Source organism: Aythya marila (assembly GCF_965140915.1).
Source record: "Aythya marila genome assembly, contig: HAP1_HAP1_SCAFFOLD_154, whole genome shotgun sequence".
Taxonomy (NCBI): domain Eukaryota; kingdom Metazoa; phylum Chordata; class Aves; order Anseriformes; family Anatidae; genus Aythya; species Aythya marila.
In genome coordinates, this window is record NW_028137218.1 from 260,117 (window position 1) to 279,172 (window position 19,056).

The 19,056-nt window shown below is 50.4% G+C and overlaps 1 protein-coding gene across 1 annotated transcript; it reads left to right on the top strand.

Moving 5' to 3' along the window:
* Positions 1–10,010: 10,010 nt before the first annotated feature.
* LOC309891034 (olfactory receptor 14A16-like) lies at positions 10,011–10,961 on the top strand (the record flags this gene model as incomplete). The annotated part of the gene is made up of 1 exon (XM_082785428.1): positions 10,011–10,961. The coding sequence occupies one exon, from the start codon at positions 10,011–10,013 to the stop codon at positions 10,959–10,961; it is 951 nt and encodes a 316-aa protein (XP_082641554.1).
* Positions 10,962–19,056: the final 8,095 nt, after the last annotated feature.

Sequence of the window (19,056 nt, forward strand, 5' to 3'; positions counted from 1 at the left end):
CCCCCTTTAATTACTGAGAAGATGCAATCATCACAGACAGCCCCTCGTAACCACCGTTCCCTGCACTGGGCTTTTGCTCCAGCTCAGACAGGTGGTTTGTAGGCAATGAATTCACCCTAAAGCCTTCTCTTCTGCAGGCTAAACCAACCCAACTCTCTCAGCCTTCCTTCATAGGAGGGGTGCTCCAGCTCCTTGATCATCTTTGTGGCCCTCCTCTGGACCTGTTTTAACAGATCAACATCCTTCTTGTGCTGGGGCGCCAAACCTGGATTCAGTACTCCAAGTGGGGCCTCACAATAGCAGAGTAGAGGGGAACAATCACCTCCCTCGACCTTCTACCCACTCATCCTTTGATGAATCCCGGGATGCAGTTGGCCTTCTGGGATGCAAGCTCGCACTGATGGCTCATGTTGAACAGTTCATGTCCACGAGAACAAGAATCTTCTCTGCAGGGCTGCTCTCAATGCGTTCTTCTTCCAGTCTGTCCTCATGTCTGCGATTGCCCTGAGACAGGTGTAACGCCTTGCACTTGGACTTGCTGAACATCTTCAGTTTCTCATGGACCCACTTCAAAAGCTAGTTCAGATCCCTTTGGATGGCATTCCCTCCCTTCTATTGCATCAACTGCACCACTGAGTTTAGTGTCACCTGCAAACTTGCAGAGGATGCTCTCGAACCCACTGTCTAGTTCTTTTTCTGCATATCATTCATAATGTAACTCATTAAAGGCCCAGATGCAGGTTAGTTTTTTTGTTTGTTTGTTTGTTAGTTTTTTATTTTGTTTGAGTATATATTTTTCTTTATATTGCTTGTGAAATTATTGTCCACAAAGAAATGTCTTTGTTCATATTCTTTCATTTAAGTATCTACATGTCCCATGTGACTCCTGGACTTGGTGTAAACAAGGAGGCAGGCTTTCTGTGTATTTAAATAAAAAAACGACCCTGCAGTGATATGCTTGCCCGAGATCCTCCCTCAGAGACCTGCAGTGAAGCTGCAGGGGCACTTGGCTGTGTGCAGGGGTGGAGGGAAGAAGTGTCCTGGTACAGCAGAACTGCCAAGGAGCCCCAGAGCTGCTTCTTTCCCAAGTTGCTCTCCCTTTCACCTAGTACTCTCCTACAGAGCCCTTGTGTTGCTGCGAGGACTCATTGCTCTTGTCTCTTGCTCACCGTGCTGCTCTGGGGCAGTTCTGTGTCCACAGGCAGGGACAGGCCAGGGGCACTTCTCTAACACAGCTGGCTCCGTACCAGCATCTGCAGCATAGAAGGATCTGCTGAGGGCAGTGCCTGAAGGCTCAGATATTCTCCCAAAGCTACTCCCATGGATATTGCAAAGTAAAGATAACTTTTTGAAGTATAGATATAGTGCTAAATCTGGGTGGGAACAGGCAAAGGAGAGCTCTGCAACTGCAGGGAACACAGCAGGTACAGGGAAAGCAGTCTGCTGCATTGTCATACCTCAGTTGACATTTTGTAGACTGAATACAGTGAATCACCCCAAAACATCTAATGACATTGGAAATAAGTTGGATGCAATGATCCTTGTGGGTCTCTTCCAGCTCAGGCTATTCCATGAGTCTCTGACTCTGAAGGAGGCCAGCTATCTGTGTGCACCCTCCATGGCCAAAGAACCACTTGTGTGGGAGGCACTCAGTGGCAGTGCCCCCATCCAGCTGGCTCTGCCTTCCCAGCCTCACCAGCACGGCCCTGCAGAGTGCCTCACAGCCCCATGCACCACAGTCCCCTCGCTCTACAGAGCAGCACTGCCAGCTGGGGGGCTGTGGGCAGCATGGGCAGGGGATGCAGGAATGGCTGCTCAGGCCAGCCCAGACGTGCTGGCCTGGGACAAGACTGTGTGGGACATGGGGTGTCCTGGGAGCAGAGCAGGGCTCTGTGTGTGTGCAGTGGTGGTGCCTGAGGAGCCCCAGGGCCAGCAGTGTGGTGCTGTTCTGGGGAATAAGGCTGGCCTGGGTGGTTGCAGGCTTCCCTGGTGAGTAGTGTCCTGGGGTATCTCCTGCAGATGGCAGCAGCAGGGACACTGCACTGACCCCCCACTTCTCCATTTGCTGCTTTGTTGCCATCCCAGCCTAGGCTGCTCTGCTGGGCCAGGCTGGGCTGGGCTGGGCTTAGCTGGGGAGACTAGAGGCAGGTGTGGAGAGCTGGGGAGGGTCTGGGATGTGCTGGCCTCCTAGGAGACACTGGGAGGACCAACAGGGTGGACACTGCCACTGTCCATTTCCACGTGCCTCCCTCACCTGGCTCTGGTCCCCCTGTTTGTGAGCACTGGCTCGTTTGCCTACCTGAAGTTCCCTTCTTTCTCCACCCCATCCACGGACCTGCTGGTGGCAGTTCTATACTCATCCCTGAATCTTTTGCTGGCGGTTCAGTACTCAGTGGTGCCTCCAGCAGTGACCTCCCTCATCTACTTCATAAGGAACCAGGAGCTCAGGGATGCAGTGAGGAAACTCTTTGAATACATGCTTCAAGCAAGTCTTTGCAGACATTCTTCTTCTACATTAATCATGTGCCTACAATCGTTTCAGGACACTGACGTTTTCTGAAATAAACTGTTACGACAATTGTCTTTAATTTTATTTATTTATTAATACCGTCTAAAGCTGGTGAATTTGTCTTACTTTTATTCTTAGTGTCTGCTATGTGTTTTTTTGTTTGTTTGTTTGTTTTTAAGTTTTGACCCAATGCTCTAATGTACTTATATAAGTGGGCTTCTTGTGCAGATAATGACAATAAAGAAGAGAGCAGAATTTTACTGGTCTCATGTCCCATCTCCTCCCATCTCTTCTGCACCTGGGGGAGCAGCCCCAGCATGCACGAAGAGCTCAGACCGAGAGCCCAGCTGCCACATGGAGGAGCAGCCCCAGTGGCCTTTGGGGCTGTCCCTCACTGCCCACTGGGCTCTGCCTCTCTGCGGCCTGCAGGTCGGGGCTGCTGCTTCCCTGGAGCCATGGCCATGGCCAGCAGCAGGAAATGGCTGTTTCCCTGCTGCTCTCTTTTGGCTTCCACTTTGTTCTCTTGTTCCTTTGCATTTCTCTTAGCCCTCAGATCACGAGTATCTAGGTGACAGTCCTGATGTCTCCACAGTGGCATCTCTGCCATATCTTTGCACTCATCTTCCAAAGATAGTGTCAGAAATACAACCCAGGACACCTTCCCTGGACAGGCCTGTTACTTTTCTGGGCTTCACCATGGATCAGAGTCCCCTAGAGATCACTGAAAGACTGTGAGATGTCTTCTTGGTTGCACATAGCCTAGCAAATAGTAGCTGGCCTTTTACTAGCCTGGGAGTGTCCCAAAGGTGCTGGGACTGATGGCAAATGGTATCCTGGAGGGGAATCTGGAGCTGCCCTGTGCCTGGGCCAGGTCTCTTGTGCTGGCCTGGGGACTGGGGCTGGACCTGTGGGACACAGGCACTCTGTGCTGGGGATCTCCCAGGCAAGAGACCAGGAGTCCTACAGCTTCATGGACCTCCATTTCCAGAGCCATGGCTGGCCCCAAAGGATCTACGTCCTTCAGGTGAATTTTCAGGATCTATATTCATCACAGGAGAAGAAATACTGATGTTCACCTGTACTTGCATTGTCATCGCTTTCTCCATCATGGTGTACTCCCTCATCTTCCAGGTACTTCCACCCATCTCGAATAAACAATCCCTCTTGAATGTCCCCTTTCCAGATGCCTGTCTGGACCTATGCACTTCCCATGGTTCTCCTGCTTTGTCCTCCCCTTACTCTTTGATCATTCAGACCGCTCTCACTGACCCAGTTTCTGCTTTGAGCTTCATTGAGTTCAAGCTTGCCCATCGATTAGCAGTCTGCCTAATTGTTTCTGTAGTAAGCTCCTCATCATTTATCATTGAATTAAGATCATATGGAATCATACTAATCTTAATACCTATAAATCTGACTGGAGACATACAAGATGAGGTGCTTGCTTTGCTGTTTGGAAAATTGCTGCATGTTTTCCTGTTGTTTGTTTTAAAATAAGGAAAAACCCTTCTGTGTGTAGACAGGTCTCTAAGGAAAGGAGGTGGGAGCTGGTGCAAAGGGGCTCTAACATCCAGCTGCAGACTTCAGTGCAGAAGTGTGGTGTAAGAAAAAGTGATACAAGCACCAGGTGGCCAATGAGAGAAATGTCAGGGTTGGGGTGGTGAGGAGCAAGGTTGTCCATGCACTGTCAGGCCTCAAGACTCTGCTATTCCTCCCTATGGGTGTCTGCATAGGAGAAGCCCTGGATTAATATCAATTGAAGAAAGATGCTCAATACTGAAATGCAACAATATTCATCCTTCCAAATGAGAAAAGATTTGTATTAGGTGCTTTTTGAAATCTTCCTCCTTAAATACAGCATGAAAGCTCCCCAATTAGTTGTCCAAGTCTTGAAGACTTGAATAAAACTATGGAAGACATATGGTTCCTTAGGTGTTTCTGCCTTTTAATGAGTTCCATGGTGGATTTTGGTGCTCAGTCTGTGAACATCAGGTACTGAGAGGAGAATGATGCAACTACTTGAGAACATAAAGTCAGAAGGAAAAGTTGAAGTGACTTGGAGTATTAATGGGCCCCACTGAGGGCTGTTACCAAGAGATTCTCCTCAGGGACTTGTTAGGACAGATAATTGGAGGCCATGATTACAGATAGGCAAAGCACAGTGCTGAGAAAAGTCTGGGTTTGTTGTGCTGCAGTAAAAGGGCCAGGTCCTGACTCCAGCCACTGGAAGGGAATGTTCTGCACCCCCATGTCTGGCTCTGGGCTCCTTCTGGGGGTTTGTGGGGTGTGGTGGGCAGTGTGATGCCATAAGAAGAACAATGGTATGACACCTTCCTGCCTCTGCACAGGGTCTCAAGAAAGCAATGAGCCCCCTTGCAATGACTGTATCTCATCTCCTCAGAAGCTCTATCCAAGGGGACAAAAATGTCAGGGCTGCTGGTGCCTTCTCTTCTTGACAGTGCCCACCAATTTGTCCTCTCCAGACTTTCCTATGTTGCCCCACACTTTGCCCTATTTCCTTCAAATCTGCAGACACCCATCTCTGTTAACCACCTTGCTCTCATCCTAGCATTTCCGTGGTTTCACCAATGTCTCATTAACCCTCACCAGCTGTTCCTTGAAACACAAAACTGATCAAAGTGTCTGATCAAAGACACTCTTTGGGTGACCTCTAGCACCACAGCACAACTCTTTTTTTGGGACATTTTGTCTTCTTCATGGCCAATGCCAACCTTCCAAGGTGCATTTTCTGGCAGGTTTTTCTCTCCTGCTCTTTCCTACTACCAAAGAAAGTTCCACCTGGGTGGAAACCACTCCTAAAGTAGGCATCCCAACCCATTGGCCTTCTTGCGGCCTGTCAGCCAACCAGACAGAATTCACCTCACGAGCATCTTCCTAGCCATGGGCCTGCTGCTGGCCTTGCAGCTTCTTGTTTAGACACAGCCAAGCCTTGTGCCTCCTGCTGTCCAGTTGTGTACTCAAACAGAAGGGACAGGACATCCCACATTCAGGCCTTCTTTCTGTCTGGGTCCTCCTGGGTATGTGGGCAGAGTGGATCCCACAGTAATATGCCAACCAGGTGCCTTCTGCTGGCCTACCAGGACCATTGGCAGATGTCAGCTGAAAAGTACAGATCCCAGGTAGAAGTGTGACCTGTCAGCTACTTCAGACAGAAGTGACCTCAGAGCCCCTTTCTGTGACACGTTCTTGTTGCTGCCCTATCAACTGCAGAGACAGAAGTGACTTCACAGCCACTGCCACAGGCCAATTCCTCCTGCTGGTTCAGGAGATCCTGATGCAGAACTGAGCTCATCAGAGCATTCCCACCCATCTCCTCCTTGTGGCCTACAAGCTGATCAAATCCATGGCCCCTCACATTCATTTTGAATGCCATGTGACTGCACAGCAATCTCATGGTTCCTGTCCTGCCACAAGGGAACAAGAACCTAAACTTAAGGGTTAGGAAAAGGGTTAAGGGTGAGCAGGTTAATGCACAGGAAGACAGGCTTTGGATAATAGTTGTTCATGTATGGCATTAGAGACTATGGCGAACCTTTCTGGGTGAGAGATTAAACAGATGTTTAGTGGGACGGTTTGGTGTTCTGCTTGGGGTGTCAGGTCTGTGGTTAGGGTATGGGCAAGCTCTTTGTTTGAAGGTTTTATTTAGGTCTGCAAGAATACCAGGGTTAAATAGAGCATTTTAATGGTATTGTTAAGGGCAGGGATGAGGGTGAGCAAGAGAGGAAAGGGGTTATGGACTAATTTTGGCTAAGGATATTGTGGTCAAAAATTAGAGCAGTGGATTCCTGTAAGGGTGTGGAGTGGCATTTAGATTTAAATATTAATGTAACAGGTTAAAATAGGGTAAGGGCCTCACATGACTATTTTGTCAGCTTTAAGGTGGATTCGACTTTACGTGAATATACTTACCTCTCCAAAATTGTTAGCTTCTGCTATCCAAGCTTTTCTTTCCTCCCCCAAATCTCACATCTCTCCTGGCCAGGCTCCTCCTGCCTTCCCCGTAAAGAAGTTTTTGCCAATATCCAACCTAAACCTCTGGCACAACTTTAGCCTATTCCCCCTTGTCCTATAAAAGGGCACATGGGAGAATAGACCAATGCTCACCTTGCTACAGCCTCCTTTAAAGTACGTATAGAGGGAGATATGGTCACCCCTGAGCCTCCTCTTCTCCAAACTGAACAAGCCCAGCTCCCTCAGTAGCTCCTCGTAGGACTTGTTCTCCAGACCCCTCACCAGCTTCGTCGACCTTCTTTGGACTCGTTCGAGCACCTCGATGTCCTTCTTGTAGCGAGGGGCCCAAAACTGAACACAGTACTTGAGGTGCGGCCTCAACAGAGCTGAGTACAAGCCAGGATGCCGTTGGCCTTCTTGGCCACCTGAGCACACTGCTGGCTCATATTCAGCCAACTATCCACCAATACTCCCAGGTCCTTCTCTGCCAGAAAGCTTTCTAACCACTCATCTCCCAGCCTGTAGCTCTGCTTGGGGTTATTGCGCCCCAGGTGCAAGACCTGGCACATGGCCTTGTTGAACATCATACAGTTGGCCTTAGCCCATGCATCCAGCCTATCCAGATACTTCTGCAGAGCCTTCCAAGTGCTGCATGATGACACTCAAGATAACCTGTTCCATGAGCTTCCCTGGTACTGAAGTCAAACTAACAGGCCCATCGTTTCCTGGGTCCACCCTCCAACCCTCATTGTTGATGGGTGTCACATTTGCTAGCCACCAGTTGACTGGGACCTCCCCGGGTAGCCAGGACTGTTGATAAATGATGAAAAGTGTCTTGGTCAGCTCTTCCACCAGTATCCTCATGTGGATCCCATCTGACCCCACTGACTTGTGTACATCTAAGTGCTGTAGCAGGTCTCCAACCATGTCCTCATGGATTATGAGGCCCACATTCTGCTCCCCATCCCCTTCCACCAGATCAGGGGGATGGGTACCTGGAGAACAACTGGTCTTGCTGCTAAAGACTGAGGCAAAGAAGGCATTAAGCAACTCAGCCTTTTCCTCATCTCTTGTCACTAAGTTTCCTCCCACATCCAGTAAAGGATGGAGATTCTCCTTAGTCCTCCTTTTTGTGTTTTTGTATTTATAAAAACATTTTCTGTTATCTTTAACATCAGTAGCGAGAGTGAGCTCCAGATGAGCTTTGACCTTTCTAATTTTGTTCTTGCACATCCTCATAAGATCCTTATAGTCCTCCTGAGTGGCCTACCCTCTTTTCCAAAGGTCCTAAGCCTTCTTTTTCTTCCTAAGCTCTAGCCACAACTCTCTGTTCAGCTCTCTCTCCTTCCATACTGGCTGGACTTTGGGCACGTGGGGATGGACAGTCTGCTCCTGAGCCTTGAAGATTTCCTTCTTGAAGAGAGTCCAGCCTTTCTGGACTCCTCTGCCCTTCAGAACTGCCTCCCAAGGCACTCTTCCAACCAGTGTCCTGACCAGCTCAAAGTCTGCTTGTAGAATGCCTCATCTGTCTCCTCATCCTGGTTTGGCGGTCAATAAGATATCCCCACCACGATGCCTGCCTTGTTGGCCTTCCTACTGACCCTAACCCATAGGGACTCAACAATATCATTCCCAGATTGAAGTTCTGCAACATCAAAACACTCCTTAATATAGAGACCCACACCACCACCCCTTCTGTTCTGTCTGTCTCTTCTGAAGAGCCCATAACCATTCATTGCAGCACTCCAGTCATGGAAGTGGTCCCACCGCATTCCAGTGATGGCAACCAGGTCACAGAGTGCCTTTTATTTCTTTTTTTTCTTTGCTTTTGAGCAATGGCTACAGTTATATTATATTGTACATGCAATAATAAAATCTCTGTTTATGACCCAGAGGAATTAGGCACTTCAAATGTCACTCAGATGTCACTCTGCCATCTCCAATATCACCTGGTGTCTGCCTCTGAACAGCTCCCTTTTGGCCTCTGTCTCCATTCAAAGTGCTGAAAGCTGAGACAAGCAGCTTACATACTGCCTGGTTTGTGCCCACCTGAACCAAGGCAAGAGGAATCCCAACTACAGTGGGATTCTGTGAGGCATGGGAGAGGAAGATAAGCCCCCTTCTAGCCTCTGAACTGCATACAAAGTATGAGATGCCTGGTTTGATTCAGCTGAAACCCTTCCCTCAGCAGGGGGAGGGAGATCCTTGAGTGGGTGTTCTGCCCAAAACCAGGACATGGAAAGGTGATCCTTGGACGTCATACCTATTCTGAAATGAAAAAGGACAGTGCTCCCACTACAATGGAGGGAAGGAACATAAATGATTACTTTAGTGTTTTTCAAAGTTGATTCCCCTGGAGGCCCAGGGACTTATCAAGCACTCCCTATGCTGATGAGCTGGGCCGGGCTCATGGGCCCAAGGGGAGCTCCTGGCAAGCGGGCAGCACTGCAGAGAGACAGCTCTGCCCAGGAGCAGCTCCTCTGCACAGCAGCAGGGCTGGGGGCACTGCCTGCAGGGGACAAGAGCAGCTGAGAGAAGGGAGGGAGATGTTAAAGGCAGTGTGGAGGGGGGATGCTGAGAGCTCACTGCAGGAGAAATCTTCACAGCCCTGAACAGGGTAAGTGTGTGGCTACAGGACCATGCAGCTCTTGTTCCTGATTCCATGTCCAGATTTGCTGGCAAATCCTGCAGCCTATGGAATTTTTCAGGAGCACTCTCAGAGTTTCTCTACTGCAGAGGAGTATGACAAGCTCTAGAGCAGGGATTGCCTGCCCAAACTGTCAGAGGGACAGGACATGAGGGTTCCTTCTTTAAGGGCCAGCTGCAGGCTGTGCAGCCAGGGTGCAGGCAGGGGTGGCCAGGGCTGTGGTACAGAGCAGGGTTTCTGCCATGCCCCAGGGGCTGTGTGCCGGGACAGAGCCTCTGCTGCCTGCCAGGCTCAGCACTCAGCCTGCTCAGGGAGCTGCCCAGGGTGTTATGGGGAGAAGCTGTGGGTGGAAGGAGCCCCCTTACAGGACAGGGTAGGGCAGGGTCCTGCTGGTGCCCAAAGGCTCTTGCCTGGGGAAGGCTCCTCAGAGCTCCACAGCACCCCCAGGGAATTTTGTGGGGAGATTCTTGTCAGGGAAGTCCAAGGCAGGAGCTACCTGAAGGGAAGGCACTCTCTGGACTCTCTGCTTTCATGCCTGCCATGAGGGTGAATCATGGGGATGATAATGATGATAAGAGTTGTCAGGTTATTAGAAGGGGCAGAAGCTCAAAGAGCATGCCTCTGGACTGTGGGCATCTGAGATCCGTGTGCAATGCACTTTACCACATACCGTAGCACAGTACTGAATCATGCTGATCACACAGATGATCCACCTGATCCCTTAGGCACCCTTAGACAGAAAGAAACAGAGCTCATAGGGAATAGACAGTACGTCTTGTGGAGAGGGTTTCTGTGAAACACAAATGAGGTTTTGTGCAGAGAAGTTTTTCGAAGTTGACACAGTCTTTTCCTCCATGGACAGCCAACCATGTTCTGAGGCAGCAAATGTCCAACAGCAGCTTCCCCACTGAGTTCCTCCTCCTGCCATTCGCAGACACACGCGAGCTGCAGCTCCTGCACTTCGTGCTCTTCCTGGGCATCTACCTGGCTGCCCTCCTGGGCAACGGCCTCATCCTCACCGCCATAGCCTGCAACCACCGCCTCCACACCCCCATGTACTTCTTCCTCCTCAACCTCACCCTCCTAGACCTGGGATCCATCTCCACCACTGTTCCCAAAGCCATGGCCAATTCCCTGTGGGACACCAGGACCATCTCCTACTCGGAATGTGCTATACAAGTTTTATTCTTTTTCTTTTTCATCTCAGCAGAGTTTTCTCTTCTCATCATCATGGCCTATGACCGCTACATTGCCATCTGCAAACCCCTGCACTACGGGACCATAATGGCCAGCAAAACTTGTGTCAACATGGCAGCAGCTGCCTGGGGCAGTGGCTTTCTCTATGCTGTGCTGCACACTGCCAATACCTTTTCCCTTCCCCTCTGCCAAGGCAATGCCCTGGACCAGTTCTTCTGTGAAATTCCCCAGATCCTCAAGCTCTCCTGCTCAGATGCCTACCTCAGAGAAGTTGGGCTTATTGTGCCTAGTGTGTGTTTAGCCTTTGCGTGTTTTGTTTTCCTTGTGCTTTCTTACCTGCAGATCTTCAGGGTTGTGCTGAGGATCCCCTCACAGCAGGGCCGGCACAAAGCTTTTTCCACATGCCTCCCTCACCTGGCTGTGGTCTCCCTGTTCATCAGCACTGCCTTTTTTGCCTACCTGAAACCCCCCTCTATGTCCTTCTCCTCCCTTAATCTTTTGCTGGCAGTTCTGTACTCGGTGGTGCCTCCAGCAGTGAACCCCCTCATCTACAGCATGAGGAATCAGGACCTGAAGGAAGCCATGTGGAAAGTGATGAATGGAGGTTTTTCAGAAGGAATAAACTGTCTGTGTTCTTAATGTTAACTGTATACAGACCCAGAAATCTTTCTATTTGTTTCTATTTTTTTTTTCTTTTTTACTTTGCTTTACTTCTCATAGTGTTCCCCACAAAGAAACATCGTTGGTCATACCTTCGTACACTGTATGTACCTGTCTCATGTGACTCCAAGTCTTTGTATAAATGGTGGGTCAGGCTTTCTGTGTATTTTAATAAAAGAAAGGATCATACATTGACTTACTTGCCTGATACCCTTCCTTGTAGACCTGTGGTGGAGCTTCAGAGACACATGGCAGAGGGGGAGGGGAGAAGAATCCTGCCACAGCAGCACTGCCAGGGTGTACCTGTGATTGTTCCCTATTCTTGGATAGCACCACAGAGACAGTGAATTCACCTGCCTCTGTACACAATAGGCGAGAGGAATGATGGCAGGCAGGCATCTTTCTGGAGGAAAGCGGGAGCTTCCTGGAGACCCCAAGCACTTGGCAGGGACAGTGTGTGCCCAGGATTCAGTAGCACATGGAACCCATAAAGCACGGGCACGTCCCAGGTGGAGCCACCCTGAGGTGCTAAATCTGGGTGGGAAAAGGAAAAGCAGAGCTCTGCAACTCCAGGGAACACAGCAGGCATAAGGAAAGCTCTCTGTTGAATTGGTTGTTATACCTCTGGTGAAATTTCATAGATTGAATACAGTGAATCACCCCAAAACATATCCTGACATTGGAGATGTGTTTGACTCGATGATCCTTGTGGGTCCCTTCCAGCTCGGGCTATTCCATGAGTCTCTGACTCTCAAGAAGGCCGGCTATCTGTGCCGGCTATCCATGGCCAAGGAACCACTTGTGTGGGAGGCACTCAGTGCCAGTGCCCCACACCAGCTGGTTCTGTCTTCCCAGCTTGACCAGCACGGCCCTTCAGAGTGCCCCCATGGCCCCACGCACCACAGCCCCCTTGCTCTGCAGAGCAGCACCACCAGCTGGGGGCTGTGGGCAGCATGGGAAGGGGCTGCAGGAATGACTGCTCAGGCCAGTTCAGATGTACTGGGCTGGGGCAAGGCTGTGTGGGACATGGGGTGTCCTGGGAGCAGAGCAGGGCACTGTGGGTGCGCAATGGTGCTGCTTGAGGAACCCCAGGGGCAGCAGTGTGGTGCTGTGCTGTGCTGGGGAGTGGGGCTGGCCTGGGGGGCTGCAGGATGCCTGTGGGAGGGGAATCTCCTGCAGATGGCAGCAGCAGGGACACTGCAACTGCCCTCCACTTTTCCATTTGATGCTTTGGGGTCTGCCCAGCCTGGGATGCTCTTCTGGGCTGGGTTGGGGAGAGGATAGGAGATGAAGGTGTGGAGAGCTTGGGAGGGTCTGGGCTGAGCTGGCCTCCTGGGTGAGACAGGGAGGACCAGCAGAGAACCGGCTGGGATGGACCATTGTTCTCTGCACACTCTGGGAAATGCTGCCTCAGGGCAATGGTCCCAGAACAGCTCCTTGCAACCACCATTCCCAGACTGGGCTCTTGCCACAGCTTACACAAGTGGTTTATATTTCCTCCTCTGAGGGATATCGAATTAATGTATCAGGAGTCCATGTCTTTATTCTCCATATGAGAGTGCACAAGATGTGGGCGTGGAGAGATGACTACCAGTGAGCAGAAGTTCCATAAGATATTCCCTAGGAGTATACTGTGGGACAGACAGTGACTCAAGGTCATCTTCCTTTGCAGGCAATGTGCCCTGGGAATGCACTTGAATGAAACAAATCTAGACATAAAGACTTTCTCACCCACCACAGAGAGTTTTGAACACTTCCCTAACATGTGCACTCAGTGCTTGATAAGTTTTTGCATATTGAGGTGGTCATTTCCTTCAGGATGCCCTAAAGGAGCTGAAGAACTCCCAGGGAAATGTGAGTCCAGAAATGTGGCAGGCCTTCTGAAGCATGAGCTGCTTGACCCACAGGGTACCTGAGGAATTGTGCAGGGCATCCCCTACACCGGGTATTCCTGGATGGGCTGGGAAGAGGCCTGCTGAGCACAACACCTCCTTGTAGCCCTGTGGATCCTGGCTGTGAGGTCACTTCTGTCCCAGCAGCTGGCTGGACAACAGCAGGGAGGCAGAGCCTCTGAGGTCATAAAGGCCTTCGGAAAGCTGCCCCCAACAGGGTGACACATTTGGGGAGACCAGGGGAAAGCTGAGAGAATAAAGGTGGGAGATTTGGGGGAGAGAAGAGGGACTTGGCTAACAGAAAGGAAAGATCTGGAAGAGGTGAGAGGGGTTCAGGCAAGGCTGTGCTGCTGCAACACTTACTAGGAAAACATCCATGTCAAGCCCTGGCAATATTTTGAAGCAGTAACCGTAAGCCCTACCCCTACATCTAAATGCTATCCCTCTCTCTGCAAGGAATTCACTACTCTTACTCCTAACCCCAAATCTCACTTGGCGTGGGTTTGCCAAGTCCCAAATCCATAAGGCCTTACCGTACACTCTTAGCTCAATTCTCACCCTATTCCTCAGCCTTTCATCCCTAGCATTGAATTCCAGCCTTAACATGATTCCTCAACAGAGCCCTGAAGAAAATCCCAACATAACATAACATAGTCTCTACACTAGACACAGACTAGAAGCCAACGCAGTAAACACAGACCTCCCTCTAATACTCTGCCCAACTACTAACCCTGGAAGGCAAGATCTAATCCCTAAACCCTAACCTGAACACCTAATCCCCAAATGCTGCATTCCTGCGGTCTAGTCACCTAACTGAAGCAGTTTGGCCTCATGAAGCTGAGAGAACAACCCTGCAGACACCAAGGTCAGTGAAGAAATAGGCTGTGGAAGTGCTCCAGGTGGTAGAGCAGAAGTTCCCCTGCAGCCCATGGTGCACCATGTTGGAGCAGATCTCCACATGGCAACTGATGGAAGACCCCATGTGGGAGCAGTTGTATGTGGCCTGAAGGAGGATGCAGTCCAGGGAGAGGTCCTGCAGGAGAAGACTCCAGGTCAAAACTGTGGAGAGGAGCCCAGCTCTAGGCAGCCCCTTGTTATGGGGCCTTTCTTCTGAGGACAAACTTGTATTGACCCTTTGATAGATGCACAGGCAAGGACAGGACTCAGGATGGCATCGCCCTTCAGGAAGGAACTACCTTTGCAATTCCCTTGAAGTGTGGAACTCCTGGCTGTGTCACAGCTTGAGCCACTGAACTGTGCAGACAGACCGAAGTCCCACTGTGACAGAAGCAACCTCGTGCTTCCCCTGAAGCCACTCCCCTCCCAGTCTTCCTGAACTACCATTGACACTGCAGACTCAAGCAAACAGAGATAAAAGGGAGTGCGAGAATGCCAGTGCTGTACAAACTCAGGGACAATGATACATGATATAGCAAGTAACTGGAACACGACCTGAGCACCAGCTCATCACAAGCACCAGCTTCATGCTTAGTTGGTTTGAAAGGACTGAGAACAGGACTTTAGAAAAAGCATAAATCTTAGTATGCACTCAGCCTCACCAGAAGTAGCCCTGCAGAATGACAACCCATCTGGCTGCTCATGGCTTGGACAAGTGTACATGCACTCAGCTTCACCAGAAGTAGCCCTGCAGAATGACAACCCATCTGGCTGCTCATGGCTTGGACAAGTGTACAGTTTGCTGGTTGAAGAACTTTCTAAATGGCCATGCTCAAAGAGTGAGTGAGTGAAGGGAGTTCAGTCCAGTTGGTGTCAGTTGTCCAGATGTCCAGTTTAGTCATCAGTGACATTCCCCAGGGCTTGGGATTGGGTCCAGTTTTATTTAATATATAGATCTACGATCCGAATGAGAGGATCAAGTACACCCTCAGTATATTTGCAGATGACAAGAAGTTAGGTGGGACAGTTGATCTGCTTGAGGGTAGGAAAGCTTTGCAGAGGGATCTGGAAAGGCTAGATTGATGGACTGAGTCCAATCACATGACATTCAACAATGCTTCTGCACTTGGATCATAACAACCCCATGCAGTAACATAGGCTTGGGGAAGAGTGACTGGAAAGCTGTCCAGAAGAAAAGCACCTGGGGATGTTGGTCAACAGCCAGCTGGACATGAGCAGCCACCACCCATCATGGACAGGGACTCTGACATCTTCCAATAGATCATCTGTGCTTATGAGGTCACTGTCAGCTGAAGATCTGATAGGCCACGAGCAGGCCCATGGCAGGTGAATATTCCTGTGATAACAGTGGTGCCTGAGTCGCTGACAGTCTGAGAGCAAGGGTGGCCTGTGCTAGGTGCTGTGAGGACCCTGGTGCCTGAGAAGCCAATAGGCCAGGAATAAGCATATGGCTTGTGTGGGTCTTTGGGAGCTTATGATGTCATGTCAGCGATGGCACCCCATGCTTGATTATTCCTGAAATCCAACAGAAACCCCAGGCACCTGTCTACTGGTGCATCACACTACTTCATTGGGAACAGAAACCAAACAGGTGTCTATGTGGTGCTCAGGTCAGTGGTGCCTGTGGAGCTGACAGACCGCCAGCAGGCCCACAGCTCTCGTAAGAGCTTGTGAGGTCACCAGAGCCTGAGAAGATGACAGGCAGGAAGGAGACCCATGCCTGGGGAATGGACTGGTGATGCCACTCTTGGCTGAGTAGCCAACAGGGCAGGAGCAGGTGCATGGCCATATAAGTTCTTGGGAGGTCACTGGAGCCTGACTACTTCCATGGCGAGTATGCATCAGCTGCAAGGATATCAGAGAATCACAGGGTCATAGGATGGTTTGGGTTGTAAGAACCCTAGTGACCATCTAGTCCACATCCCTCTGCTACAGGCAGGGACACCTTCCATTAGGCAGCATGTGCCTATGAGGTCATGGTCAGCTGAGGAGTTGATAGGCCAGGAGCAGGCCCCTGGCCTGTGGATGTCATTTGGATGCCAGTGGTGCCTGTGTAACTAAGTGGCTGAGAGCAAGGGTGGCCTGTGCTAGATGCTGGGAGGACCCTGGTGCCTGAGAAGCCAGGAGGCCAGGAATAAGCACATGGCTTGTGTGGGTCTGTGGGGAGGTCACTGGTGATCAATTAGCTGATAGGTCAGGGCAAGGCCCACGGATTGTACAGGTACCTGTGAGGTCACTGGTGCCTGAGGAGGTGGCAGGCCTGGAACAGGCCAAGAACTTGTGTAGGTGTTTGTGAGGTCATCGCTGCCTGACTACAGGCCAGGAGCAGGCGCATGGCAGGTGAAGATGCTATGGCATCACCTGGAGCTGTATTGGGCAGAATCATGAAATAGCCCAAGTTGGAAAGAATCAAGGATCAGTGAGTCCAACTCCAGCCACCAGACAATAAAATAAATTATATATGTATCTAAAAAACTATGCAAACTGTAAATACATATTAAATATTAAAATATATAATGTATATATTTATAAAAAATAAACCTTTTACGTATGTATAATACATGTAAAATTAATGTAATGAAAAATAAAATAAAAAAAGGAAAATAAAATAAAATAAAATAAAATAAAATAAAATAAAATAAAATAAAATAAAATAAAATAAAATAAAATAATTAATATATTATACAGTATAATATAACATAATACTGTATAATATGTATAATATACTGGAATACTGTATGTAATATAAATATATATCAAATAAAAATATAATATAATCTATAATATAATATCGGTAATTATATATTATATAATATGAACTATATAATAATACATAAAATATATAAGAATAATATTTAATCTAATAAAATATATAAAAATATAATAATGTATAAGTAATATATATATTGTATATATTCATAAAAATGTGTGTTCTACTAAAAATATAAAATGTATATATATATATGTGTGTATTTATATTTATATATATATATAATAAACTGTACATCTGAGAGCATTGTCCCAACACTTCTTGGACTGTGCCAGGCTTGGAGCTGTGAGGAGGCTGGAAGGCACCGCAGGGCCATGCCTGGGCACGGGGCCAGGAGGAAACCACCGTCTTCCTGCTCGGGCGCCATGTCACGTGGGCTGCGGTTTGTGCACCTGCAGTGGCAGGCAGGCTCCAGCTCCCGACCCGCCGCGGGGAATAACGGCCCCTGGGTGACACGCTGAGAGCCAGGGAGACGCCTGAGGCTCTGGGCTGCAGCTCTGCTGCCAGGGCAGGCCCTGGACCAGCTCTGGCTGCTGCCGGGACCCCACAGGAGGCTCCCTGGTTAGGGACGGGACAGCCAGCACCCCCATAATGGGGCTCTGGCCCTGCCCAAGGGCCTTTCCCAGCTGCTGCTGCCAGCACAGCAGGGGCTGTATCAGGGGCAGGGGCTGGTCCCTTCCCAGCCTGACACAGCCCTGCTGCAGGACCAGCCCCGTGGATCCCATGGCGCGGAGACGGCCGGACAATCGCACCTTGGGCTCTTGGATGCTACAGCTTAGGAGATGCTCCGTGCTCCCACAGCAGGCTGCAAGGGGTGTCAGAGCCATCTGCCCCCACACCCAGCCCTACCCCACGATGATCTCCCACCGCAGTGACGTGAGAGCCGCAGCGGAGCCGTCCCTCATATATGGTCATGAAGAGCGCTGGAGAAGTTCATTGGAGAGCTGGGCTGCGTCGGAGGGGAGATAAGTGCCGATAACTTCTAAAAAGGTGCCTGCTGCTTCGATTGGCTCCTCCTGCAGCTGGGACAGCATCTGCACAGATATATTGCCCTCCCAACATCGTCATTGCCTCGTGGGTCCCCAGGAGCTCCAGCAGCAGGGCATTGCTGTCAGGACAGGAGCCTCAGGATGGGGACAGAAGGACTCCTGTCCCCTTGGGTGCTGTGGCTGTTCCTCTGGGTGCAGCCTTGCAGAGGTAAGTGCCAGCTTCTCTGTTCCACAGCCTTGGGACATTGGGTGGCAGTGGGGTCACTGGGATCTCTCTGGGAGTGGGGTTGTTTTCAGGCACCACTGAAATGAGAGGCAGAAGATTCTCAGTCTCTCAGCTCTGTTCTTTAATCTGTGCCTGTCTGGGTGGGAGGGGTAATCCATTTTCATATCTCCCATGTTTTTGGCAGCCCAAGCCTGACTTCATTTCTAGACACCTTGACCTTGGATACCTTTCTGGGACCCCTTGATTCCCACCACTGTGCCTCTGGATCTGGAGGAGTCCCAGACAATGAGGGTGGTCCTCAGTGATCTCCAGGGCACAGCCAATGTCTGGGATGCCCCAGGGGGGTTGTGTGCTTTTCCCTGCCCCTGGGATCTGGAGAAACACTGACTCCAGGAGGGCAGGTTGTGTCCCATTAACAGAAGGGGACTGGGGCATCTGCACCAAGAGGTGCTCTTCTTGGGGGCCCTGGTCAAGCACAGGGGCCAGTCTGACAGCAGGGATGGGGAAGGGACGTGGGCTGTTGGTATCCTTGTGGTCAACCCAGACAGTGGGTTTTGGAGGTGCCTGTGGCAGACAATGGGCAATGGAAGCTGCTCAAGGGGCATGGGTCTGTTTGGGGGAAACTGGGATGGGGAGGAGTGGGAGCCCTGTGCAGGGCTGGGGGTTGTGTGTGGGTGGGCATGGGCAGGATAGGGCGCCACTGGGGTGGGAGGAGGTGGTGAGGGCTGTGGGGCAGCAAATGGCCCAGGAGGGCTAGAGCTGGGTATCCCCATCCCAGCATAGCCCATGGGGAGAGGAGGAACCCCCCACTGCCCCTGAGACAGCCTATGGGGACAGGGATCCCACCCTGGGAACTGGGAGTCTGCCTGGGGAGGTAGTCCTCACAGACCTGTAATGTGGAGCTCAAAACTCTCCTGACCCTTCCTGTGTTGGTGTTTGAAGGGGCTGCGGAGGTGAGGCTGGCGGATGGCGGCAGTCGCTGTGCTGGAAGAGTAGAGGTGAAACACCAGGACCAGTGGGGGACCGTGTGTGATGACTCCTGGGACATGCCCGATGCTGCAGTGGTTTGTAGGCAGCTGGGCTGTGGGGTTGCTCTCGAAGCTTTTGAGGATGCACACTTTGGGCCAGGATCTGGACGCATTTGGATGGCTAAAGTTAAATGTAATGGCATGGAGTCTGCCCTGTCTGACTGCACACACGCAGGATGGGGTCCAACATACTGCTATCACAGCTGGGATGCTGGAGTGACATGCTCAGGTAAGGACTGAACTTCTTCCCT